General features: G+C 34.7%; 2 protein-coding genes across 3 annotated transcripts; one reads left to right on the top strand and one right to left on the bottom strand.

Annotated features, from left to right (window-relative positions):
* Nucleotides 1-200: 200 nt before the first annotated feature.
* Nucleotides 201-3,498, bottom strand: LOC117416967 (dnaJ homolog subfamily B member 4-like). The gene is made up of 3 exons (XM_034028486.3): nt 3,025-3,498; nt 1,371-1,945; nt 201-497 (listed from the first exon to the last, which is right to left on the bottom strand). Exons 1-3 carry the CDS (start codon nt 3,233-3,235, stop codon nt 270-272), a joined length of 1,014 nt encoding a protein of 337 aa, XP_033884377.3. The 5' UTR covers nt 3,236-3,498; the 3' UTR covers nt 201-269.
* Nucleotides 3,499-4,645: 1,147 nt separating this feature from the next.
* Nucleotides 4,646-10,192, top strand: LOC117416537 (mitochondrial adenyl nucleotide antiporter SLC25A24-B-like). 2 transcript variants are annotated; one of them, XM_034027673.3, is made up of 11 exons: nt 4,646-4,747; nt 5,033-5,156; nt 5,707-5,833; nt 6,307-6,394; nt 6,734-6,845; nt 7,028-7,186; nt 7,351-7,488; nt 7,934-8,041; nt 8,245-8,412; nt 8,825-8,963; nt 9,680-10,192. In XM_034027673.3, the coding sequence occupies exons 1-11, from the start codon at nt 4,725-4,727 to the stop codon at nt 9,859-9,861; spliced, it is 1,368 nt and encodes a 455-aa protein (XP_033883564.1). In that variant the 5' UTR covers nt 4,646-4,724; the 3' UTR covers nt 9,862-10,192. The 2 variants fall into 2 exon arrangements, with proteins under 2 accessions (XP_033883564.1, XP_058890952.1); XM_059034969.1 differs by having other exon boundaries at nt 4,699-4,747; nt 5,061-5,156.
* Nucleotides 10,193-12,048: the final 1,856 nt, after the last annotated feature.

The raw sequence follows: 12,048 nt of genomic DNA, 5'->3' as shown, positions 1-12,048 counted from the left end.
TTGGTATTAAAGCCCCAGCAGACTCTTTTAAAACATTAAAAGCTTTTATTTACATTTTTGTTTAATCACTGCATGCACTATAAAAAGACCCAGTTGCTAAATAAATAAAATCATTATATATATATATATATATATATATATATATATATATATATATATATATATATATATATATATATATATATATATATTATTGCACATTTGTTTTAGTCCATAGAGTATAAATGATAAGTGGCACTGCTGTTACAACACCCGTCTTCTGCAGGTTTTCAAGGCATAATGCGCTTCAGAACATCCTTTGTGGATGACGAGAGACTGTCTGGAAAGTTGACTTGAAACTCTACAACAAGATCACCTCGCTGATCTGGGCTTTTGGGAAATGGCAGTCCTTGACCAGCAAGAGTTTTTCTCATTCCAGGTTTGAGTACCTCATTTATCTTCAAATTGAATGATTTCCCATCTATTGTTGGCACACTGATTGAACAACCACATAACGCCTGAAAAAAAAAAAAAAAATTAAAACATACAGTCATACCTTATATTATACAACAACCTGGCACCGCACTCCCATTGTTTTCTGTGGAGGTCAGTCATTCTGTTATTACATAATAATAACAGAAAAGACGACACCGATTAACGACACCTGTCCTAAAACCACTAGAGTGCTGGAATGATTATTTCAATCAAACAGGGGTCAATAAATAAATACATTTGAAAAGGTGTAGTATAATAACAATAAGGCTATCGCCACAGCAATGACATTATCCCTTAAACATAACACTGCACTATTAATGGATAATAACCGGATAATAACTATTGTTTAAGATGAACAAATTGCCATCATAGCAGTTTTAGGTATATAGGTATACAACAGGAAATTGATGCTATTGTGCTGTTTTTCTCTATGAATGGGAACAACGTTTACATTTTTTTATAGCTGTTACCAGTGGAGATATTTGTTCTTTAAGGTTTGTTGATTCTTTGTTAAATAAAAGTTGATTAAATTGACCACTGAGTATTTTCTTGTCAGATTTTTACCATTAAAATGTTTGTATTCCTTTCAGAAAATGTGCCTATGCTTTACAAACAACATGTGACCATACTTTGACTACGTTTCCTTTCTTTCAGGGACACTGGAGGTAGAAATCAGAAGCACACACATGCATTACGTTTCAGAGCTCCTCATGAAACATCAGTAACGTGTGCAGTCATGGAAAAGCAGCACCCGAGCACCAATCGTCAGCTCTGCTGTCTTGACAATACTGAATGAACAGCGATAACTCCACTGTACAGAACACATCAGGGATTATATTTGTGAGGGACTTCAGTGTATTGTAACACCTTTGTGTAAAGCCATTTTTGTAACCTACCTGCCGCAGACTGACCCAAACAGGGTAAATAATGTTTGACCCTTCCCTTTTGAAGTGCGCGTGAGGTTTGTCTTTGATGACGAAGACGATATCTGCAGGGATTGTGTTGGGCGATTCATCTCCTTCCCTGGGGAAGGTGATCTTGGTGCCTTCCTTCCACCCACGTTTGATCTCAATGGTCAGGATTTTGTCCTCTGTTCTAAAAGACCCGCCGTCGGGGTTCAGTCTCTTCCTGGAGATTTTCATCCTCTTTGTGCAGCCGCTGTAGATTTCCTCTAGGGACACTTTCAGCTGGTGGTTGATGGCAGGGTCTTGCCTGCGTCGAATCTGCCCGTGCCCCCCATGCCTGTCTCTCGGGAACCCGTTCATGTTGAAGCTGCTGAACGAGCTGAAGGGGTCCGCGTCCACTTCCATATCATCTTCATCCCGGCCGTTGGCTGCCCGTCTCCCAAAAAACATTTCAAAAGGGTTGGAGCCCCCGAAAAAGGCAGCAAACGTAGCATGGGGGTCTCCATGGAATGTGTACTGGAAACTGCCTTTCTGTCCATCACCACCTCCAAACCCTCCTTTAAGCCCTAGTAAAGAAAGAGCAGATTTAAGATAGTTACTCCCTTGTGCCTGAATGTCATTTCATATAGCTGAAGTTCATGGTAACCATCTGTTATCAGTATGGTATAGGTTCTCCTCTCAAGACACCTGTTAGGTTGATAATTAATTTTCCCTACATTTAGATATTGCAACATTAGATACTGATATAAATGCTGCCCCTTGTTAAGGAAGAAGTTGTGTGTGTTGTTGTTGGTGGTGGTGGTAGTGGTGGTTTTGGGGGGGGGGGGGGGGGGGGGGGGGGAATTTCAAGAGTTTACCATTTAAGCACCTTTATATTATTTTTCACCTACAATTACTAAACAACTTGAAAGTTGGTCAAAACACATGCTGTTTTTAATATGCAAGGATCTAATGTCCATTCCGTAAGTTGCTAAAATCTTTCTGTAAGTCATCAACAGGTGAATTTTTTTTTTTAGAAAGTCAATAAACATGAATTATTAATAAGCATTGCTACATTCTTTGTAACAACGTCGCAACAATTCCTGTGGACAGGCTCAGATTGGCTCTAATCAATTAAAAGTATGGCTAGGTCATTATTCTGAACCATTACGTCAATCTCGTGCCAGAACATGACTATCCTGACTGACGACAAGCGGAAAAAACTCAAGTTATTTCGTGACATCATGTTAATATGTCCATTCCCGGCACCGAGCCAGTGATATAATTGCACCATCTTCTCAGGCGTATCGTCACTTTAATAACTTCATCTCTGCGAGTGTAGGAAAATACCAAAATACTGTAGGCGACTGCTTTGAGCATAGAATATACAAACAAGTTAGCTATCCAAAGTTTTTTCTACATATTTCAACACATTCCTCCTAAGCTAAAGCAGACTGTGTTGAAAGGCAAATACCACAGTAATATACAACAACAACAACATATTATTATTATTATTATTATTATTATTATTATTATTATTATTATTATTATTATTATTATAACATTTTAAAACAAGACCAGACTTTTTAGGGGATAATTAAATTCCCCTATAATAAAAACAACAGCTCTAATAATTTATGAATACGGTAATGAGGTGAACACATACCTTCTTCTCCAACTTGGTCATAAATCTCCCTCTTCTTTGGGTCACTAAGCACCTCATAAGCTTCGGCAATTTCCTTGAATTTCTCCTCTGCGTTGGCGGATTTATTTTTATCAGGGTGCCATTTCAGGGCTTGCTTTCTGTAAGCCTTTTTGATGTCCTCGTCTGCTGCTCCTTTTTGTATCCCCAGAATTTTATAATAATCCTTTCCCATTTTTATTACTTGCAACCAGCAATTCCTACTGCTTGACAGGACCTTTGTGGAAACCTGCCTGCGATTTATGTTACAGCAAGGCTTTTCTTGTTCAGAGATGGCCGGAAAGTATTCCTAATAATTACATGAATGATGCCCTACACCCCAAAGATAATATTTACATGTATTATTTGTATTTATTTAGTCGATGTTTAAGATGACAGCGCAACTCGCTCCTCTTCGTTTATTCCCCTTTGCTGCCCTTCTTTATATAGCCTGGCAATCCCTCCCCTCCACGTTGGAATTCAGTAGCTCTTTCTAGAAACGAAGTGCTGAAACACGTCATTTCCCATACAGCTGGACAAAACATGTATACTTTTTAAATATCTGTGGTGCTACTTTATTATTTTTAGGGGCCTACAGGAATTATGTTTGGTTGTTTTTCTACAGGCTATTTAGTCCATATGATTAATCTACACTACACGTAATGACTAGCACTTATAATCACGTTATCAGTTAGCTGTAAATTTGTAACATTCCCACACCGGTACAACATTGATTTGTTTACAGGCAACAGTGGGTTCTATGCAACGCCTTGTCGGTCCCAAAATGTCGTCTTAAGGGACATTTTTCACCAGTTAATCGAATGTTTGTGATAGATCAAATCATTCTTTCCTTTTTCTGACTGTATTATCATGAACCCTGTTAACTGGCAGTTCGAAGTGATGCATCGTTATTTTAGTAATGATTAAGGGAACTTTTCTCTGTCAGATTTTATGGTTTGATCTAACCTAAACATTTCCCCCGAAAGAATGTGCTTGGGTTTGCTCAACACCGGCGATCGGTCTATGGTAACAGCGTGTATTGCATCTTTGAATGTAATTGTTTAAGTTTAAGTTATGTCAATAAATAACTCAACATGCATTGATAACTTAGCCTTCGGACTTCAAGAAAGGTGCATATACAGTATATTAAAAAAAAATGCAACCGTAAATATCAAAATGATAAGTCTTGGTTCAACCTCAGCTTTGCAGGTGACTGTGTTGTGTATGAGAGCCCAGGGGCAGAGAAAATGCCATGGAGCCCCATTGCTGTGGTGGAGGTAGTGTCATAAACGCAATTTATTTTGGATTAACAACAGTAACATCGTGACCAGCTCGATCCAAAGACCTGTCCCTAACTGAACACTTGTTTAATTCTTCAGTTCAAACATAGTGATAAAAAAAATATGCTGTGCAAACAGATTCCATACTATAAATTACCAATCATTGTCACTTTGGTGTATGTCGTACTGTTTCACAAACAAGAGATGTCTTTTGTGGTCTTTTAAATACTATTCTATTTAGTTTTTTTGAAGTTAAAATTTTAAGGGTTATTAAATTGGTTATGGCGAAACAGCGCCATCTGCTGTACAATGAAGTTAATAGCAGCTAATTCAAATGAATTGATTTTAGGAGATCAGGCTGCAGGACTGAAGGAGAAGACTTCACGTGTTCGACAGTGTAAGAAAATGACTCAGCATCCTGACAAAGGGTATGTACACATACGATATTATATATATATATATATATATATATATATATATATATATATATATATATATATATATATATATATATATATATATTGTCGCTGAACGTTTAGTGTAAAATGTAATAAATATGCTTGTATATATGACCTGCATATAGAAATGACATTACAATGTAATCCTGTATGAGCCTAGGATGTAATTTTGTTTTTTTTACATTTAAATTTATTTAAATGTCCTTTTTGTAGTAATATAGAATGTACTTTTTTTTAAAAAAAAACAAAAAACAGTATGGATAAATTCTACAAACTGTTCCAGAAGTTAGACAGCAACAATGATGGTTATGTAAGTGTTGAAGAGCTGCACAGTGAAATGAAGAAAATTGGAGTTGTGTCTGCTGATGACAAGGCTCAGGTAAGAGTTTGATCACTTCCTATGTATTTTATACACAGTTTCGGTTTCCTAAGTAATATATTGCCCTGTTTAAGGCAGACAATCCTAGCTTTAATTTCTGATGAAGAGGAAATTATTTGATTTATAATGAATGTCAATGCAAAGCTGCTAACACTGCAGGTATAACGAAGGGTACTTGGAAATAGTCTGTTCTATTCATTCTAATACAATGCTACACGAACAAATGAGCAGCAGATCTCATTATTTTATCTCACTGTAGTGGGACTGTCCAACAAAGAGCGACGGAGCATTTCTAGGATGGTGGTTTTCTGATTGCTTTATTGTTTGTAGCATTGTATCTACTTAATGATCGTGTATTTGGAGATGCTGTAGCTGATGCATTTGGCATTGCTTGTAAATGCTCAACGTGGTTACCACTTGTCTCTATGAAGGAAATGTTCAGCTGGTGTTGTTGGACGTGGCCATGTATATAGTCACGCTGTATGTGTGAAAAGTGAAAGGTATCATTGGACGCTGGTGTAAATGGTTTATCACAATTGTTCTTTTCCAGGGCATCTTAGGAGTTTATGACACGAATGCCGATGGACGTTTAGAATATGACGAGTTTCTTAGCTACATGATGGACACTGAAAGGAAATGGAAAATAAACTTCCAACTAATAGACAAAAATAAAAGTGGTAAGTAAAACTGTGGTGCATTAAATTGGTTACATAACTGTTTAAGGTAATAAGGCTGCACTGTATCTGCATTGTAAATGCAGTTCAGCATAACTGGAAACACCTCGTAAATTTTACTGCAATTTAACATCTTCTAAAATTGAATTGTGAGTTCATTTAATCCCTGTTTTGTTATCCAGTCAAAATATATAATCCTTTTTATATATATATATATATATATATATATATATATATACATATATATATATATATATATATATATATATATATATATATATATATATGTTTGTATCTCTACAGTGTTAATACATATTTACCTTTCTATTCTGCAAGTTCTTTCGGTGTGTACAGAAGTAAGAGGGTAAGGAAGTAGCTCTGTAATAGACCATGAAGGCAAAAGTTTTTGGGGGAAAGGTGGAATAATATTAGACTTGTTTTGTATTCACATTCATTTCTTTTTTTCTGACTATTAGGGTTTGTTGACCAGAACGAAATCACAGAATTGTTCAAGGATTTAGGAGTGGAGATAACAAAGAGACATGCAGAAAAATTAATACAAATGTAAGATGTGTGTGTTTCTTGTCAATGTCTGGCATGCATCTGCTTGATTCCTGAAACACACGTAACATTTGCTAATTTGAATTAGTATTGACTGCTTGTTCATAAAAGTCTTTGGTATTTGCAATTACAAATGTAACTTCAGTATATACTGTATGGGGAAGTGAGTGAATAATGCTCCAACGTATCTATTGGGATGTATTTTGTATTAATTTAAAGATACATAGGTATTTGCATTTCTATCGTTGTTTTTTATTTCTTCAACTAAATAGCACAGTGTAATGTACTATGTGATCATCAGGTTCCTTCACAGAAAAATAAAACATGTATTGTTTTTAAAAGGATGGACAAGGAAGGTTCCATGACTGTAGACTGGGATGAATTTCTTCACCACATCATCCTGAATCCAGTAGACAACATAGAAGAACTTGTTTCTTCTTGGAAACGTAGTATGGTAAAGACAGTTATGAATAGGATGCATTCCAATGATAATTTACAAATTCTTTTAGCACCTTGCTGTATTTTCTTAGTAGTTTTCTAAGGAATGTGCTTAAAAAAGTATTGTTTTAATTTACCAATCACCATTGCCAAATTGTATGGTTCCTGTAACTTAATGAAGCCCCCGTATTTCTATAGGTATTTGATGTTGGTGAAAGTTTGACCATGCCAATGCAATTCACAGAGGAAGAGATTCAATCAGGAGCCTGGAGAAAGATGATTTTTGCTGGAGGAGTAGCAGATTCAGTGTCCAGGACTATCACTGCACCAATAGATCGCTTAAAAACCCAACTTCAAGTATGTTTTACCTGCTAGTTCACCATCAGCTGTGTATCAGCAAAAGCTGTTAAAAATAGATTAAAATAAATACTACTGGGCCTTGAAAAGAAGTTCAGTGCAAAGAATGAACCAATGTGGGAACTGAAAATAAGGCTGATTTTGTGATTTCTATTTTTCTTCAGGCGGATAGTTCCAAGGGTATCGTGCATGGCTTAAAACAAATAAGACCAGATGGTTTAAAGTCTCTGTGGCAGGGGAATACAGTGAGCGTTCTGAAAGGAAGCCCACAGTCTGCTTTTCAGTATTTAATATACAGCCAAGTATGTATTATTCTTAGCACATGTGCTGTACCATGCATTACATTTCATTAGAAGATACAGAGCCAGCTTTTGCTATAGTGCAAAATGTTCCAAAACAAGTAGCATGTACAGTACTGTAGTTTGAATACCTCTAAAAAAACACTGATCTGTTTATTTCTAGTTTTGAAAATTAATTTTTCTTCCACTTCAAAAAAAAAGGAGCAAACTTTGCAGTGGAGCAAAAGCTTAGTATATCTAGTATTACTTTAATTATACTGTATATTTGTAAAGACATGCAAATCACCAGATGAAGTCTTAACTAAATATTGATATTTTCATTGACAACGTTGAATAGTATCTTGCTAGAATTTGGTGCTACCATATCTAAAAAGGCTTCATGAACAGGCACAATATAAGACTACACTATTCAAAATAATGCTGACGTTTTTGCTGGGTTTCTCTCCAGATAAAACTCTTTGGTCATGTGACAGAAGACAATTTAAATATCCATCAGAGGTTTGGCCTGGGCTGTGTCTCTGGAGCAGCGGCGCATGCAGTATTCTACCCCTTAGAGGTAATGTAGAAAAGAAACTTGCATTGGGAAATAAAGAAATAAATCTACTAAGAAATAAATAAGAAATAAAAAGTGGCCACATTTTACACTTAAAGAGAAAGTCTCATTTAGGCTTTTTAAGATAAATTACAAATGTGGTGACCTATTGTATTATAAAAAAAAAATATTTAGTGTGTTTTTTTTTTCTTTTTTTTTTTTTTAAGATATTGAAAGTCAGACTGAACCTCCAGACAGCTAGTGTGTACACAGGCATCATTGGGTGTGCTAAGTCCATGTACCAAAAGGAATCAATACATGCCTTTTATAGAGGGTTTAAACCCAGCATCCTCTGTATGATACCATATGCTGGTACAGAGTGTGCAGTCTACAAGGTAGGTCTGCATGAGTTAAAATGTCCTTTCTTGGCTTATTCTAGATGAACATCCTATATGCATAATATATTACTAAATTATGCATAATAGGGATACATGTTTTTTTTTTTTTGTTTTTTTTTTTTTTAAATATATTTTATAATACAGAAGGTATGCATGCTAGTTTGGTGTTTGACCCACACTCCAGTTGATTAAAACTCATAGCATGCATTTTCCCTAATATTTGTAATTACATTATTTATTTTTAAAATGGCTTTATTTCTTTGTAAGGTGTAAAAGAATATCTTAGTATCCAGAATATTACATTATTCTAACCATTTTACTTTAAACTTCAGAACAAATGGTCTAATAGATTTGTCTTTGCAATAAAGGCACACTTTAATGTTAACATCTTTTTTTCTGTTACTTGTAGACAATGATGAACTGGGCAAACACAGATCCAACAAACACCAGCATCACAAAACTGTTTGCCTGTAGCTCTGTTGCATTTGCTTGTGGCCATGTGGCAAGCTACCCTTTAGCTACCATCAGAACTAAGCAACAAGCTCTGGGTAGGATTTTAAAGTAGATTCAATATACTGTACTTTGTTTTCCCTTAACCCACAGGGCCACTTTTCCCTTAGTATATAAATGTAATCTATTATACAGTAAAGTCAGGCAGTGAAACTATAGCACAATGAATACAGAAAAAAAAACATTGATTTTTTTAAAGTCCATTAAGGGATCATTTAAAAAAAGAACATAATACTATAGAATGCTCTGTTTTCACAAAATGTTATCTTGTGAGCAACAGTATATCCGGTCACTGCAACATATAATGCATATGTTTTTGTTTTAATTCTTTGCAGAGAAGCTTCTTGCACTCCATAGTTCAAATAAACAGTTTTAAAAATGTAATTTAAAAAAATCATGACCAAAGGGGATATAAATGCTATGTTGTCGACATCTGTGTAAATCTAGTTTTATGAACTGTTTTGAAACTTAGATTTTGCCCCTGTATGTGTGCACTGTTACTCTCCTTTTAAAAGTCCTCTTTCTATCAAAACAAAAATAGCTCTGCTCTGTCCTCTGTTCAGTTATGCTGCATAGTCACTGTTCTGGTGATATTAATAATGTCTGTGTGGCATTATCGTATACCAATGGTAAGATAAAGATCATTAAGGTCATTAAAGTTTTTTTTGAGAACAGCATAAACCAAACTGTTAACAATCTTTCATGAGGAAACAAGTTTAAGACAATGTTGATCTTTTTTTTTTCTCTCTTTCAGCTCTTCAAAATACAGTGAATACATCAAGTGTTATTGAAATGTTTCAAAACATCTACATGAAAAGTGGAGTTAGAGGGCTATACAGTGGAATGGGAGCCAGCTTTGTGAGGGCATTTCCATGTGTCTATTTAAACTATCTCATAACTTCTAAACTGGAATTTTATTTTTCTTTGAACACATGACTGGTTTGGTTTTGTATCTTTTTTGTACAGTTTCAATATTATAATACATCCAAATGAATGATGCATGTAATGACAAGGAGACACTACATTTTAGCGCCGTGCAAAGGGACTAAACCTGAGCCTTGATTGTACAGAATTTAGAAAATATTTTGTACATTTAAATGAGTAGACTTTTATTTTTTATTATATATTTAAAGTTCAGCTAGAGTGAAAAGTGTAATGAATAATCTTTTTTCAGAAAACATTGCATAAGAACTCTTAACATTGTATTAGGATTTTTGTTCAATTATAAATGAAAATGTTAAAATATCAATTAAAGTCACTAAACATGCATTGCAAAGCATTTTATTTTGTAGGATGTAACAACTGATATTGAATTGAATTGAAAATATTTTACAATGAGCCTGAACAGTGCTTCCTGCATTTCCCTATATAGTAAAAAATATCTCCAGGTTCCATTTCACTATTGCAACACGCAAACTGCACCATAGCTAGCCTGCTTCTAAATGCTATGTACCAGTTTAGAATAGTTTTATTTCATTTTAAAAAATCAGCAGGCATTTCATGAAGTATTTAAATAATTCACTAAGTTTCTTTAACTGAAGGATTTTGCTTTTACAATGTACTTTTTCTAAGACCATTTTATATTACTAGCTCTAATTTAGCACCAGCATTAGAATCTATTTAAACATATGAAAACCTGCTATAGCAGGGACTGTTGTATTGTTTCGGTAAAAGTGGCAGACAACAAAAACATTGTGTTTGAATCATCAATTGGCAGAGCTATTTGACACTAAAGTACCACAGGGAAAATCTCCATATTTAACTAACAGCATCCAATCTAAAATTCTGTCACCTGAACATAGGCCTGCAACAAGCTTACATGATGTACTGTTAATTTACCTGGGCTCTTAAGGGTTAACTTTGGATACATTTGATTATAAAAATGGTGTCTATCAAAATATTGTTGTAATACACTACATAGTATTTCTAGGGAACAGAATAAGACAGTAGAAACGGAAAACAAAACCATCTCAATAACATAAAATGTGGTCATCACTTTAAAATTGCATAGTTACAGTTATCGAGGAAAGGTTGGAGAAAATATGTGTAACCATATATATTTTTGTTTTTAGAAGCTTAAGCTTATTTACAGCCCAAAAGTATTTTGGAACACAGGTCTCTATTTATTCAATACAACACTATTGAAAAATCAGATGGGAAAATATTTTCAAGGACAAAAACCACCATAAAGTGACCCTAATTTGAATCAGTTACAAAAGCTATCATATTAGCATGAAACTAAAACTCAGTTGCAGTTAGATGCCCTATAGAATTGTTTTACTACTCCCAGAAATGTTGCACTCCCATTCACTTCATTCATATTATGTCCCAGTGATTTACTTTTCCAAATGTTTTGGTATGAAGGTTGTTAGTTATGAGAGAATCAGTTCATAACATGATCTTGTATTTTCATTAAGCCTGGTGACACTTCCATTGTGATGGATTCCGAACAGAAGACTGCATTATCCAAAAACACCTCCTTTTGTCTGGAATCATCAAAGCAAACGTTTCAGAACTGATCAATGGATGATGGGTGCCCTTGCAAGTGTGAAGTGCCGGGGTTGGGTAACTTAGCTATAAATGGTGGCAAATTTAGGTGACTGACTATTACTATGTTTTTGCTGCACTGAAAAGAAAAACTACCTCAAAATAAATACATGCTACTAATAAATTTAATTGTGCAACAGTATTTTAACTACACAGTATTTTAAATGCATATTCAGACGTGAAAGACAGACCAGCATTAATTACAATACTGTATCTTAAAGCCACGTGTGGTGTAGCAAGAAAAATAAAATGTTTGCATTACATTTTATTACTGATAAATCGTTCGGGATGTTTTAAGTTGCAGTCATAGAAACTATCGTTTGCTCTACCATATAACCGGATTTTTCAAGAGACAAAAAAGAACAAAACAGGTTGAATTTCATTATAGCAGCTGCAATAAAAAAAAAAGTAGTCATGTGATCTAAAGCAGGTTTAAAACATTGTTCTTAGTTTTTCAACGGTTTTTTAAACAGTTAATAATTGTGGCCTACCAAACATGTTCTTAAATGTCCATGAACCGCCTGATCAAGCGAGGGGCAAAGTGAAAGCCCGTTGCATGGTCATATAGATGTATTT

The sequence above is a fragment of the Acipenser ruthenus genome, chromosome 12 (genome assembly GCF_902713425.1).
Source record: "Acipenser ruthenus chromosome 12, fAciRut3.2 maternal haplotype, whole genome shotgun sequence".
NCBI lineage: Eukaryota > Metazoa > Chordata > Actinopteri > Acipenseriformes > Acipenseridae > Acipenser > Acipenser ruthenus.
The sequence above is the reverse complement of the archived record's forward strand: the minus strand, read 5'-3'. Positions and strand labels throughout refer to the sequence as shown.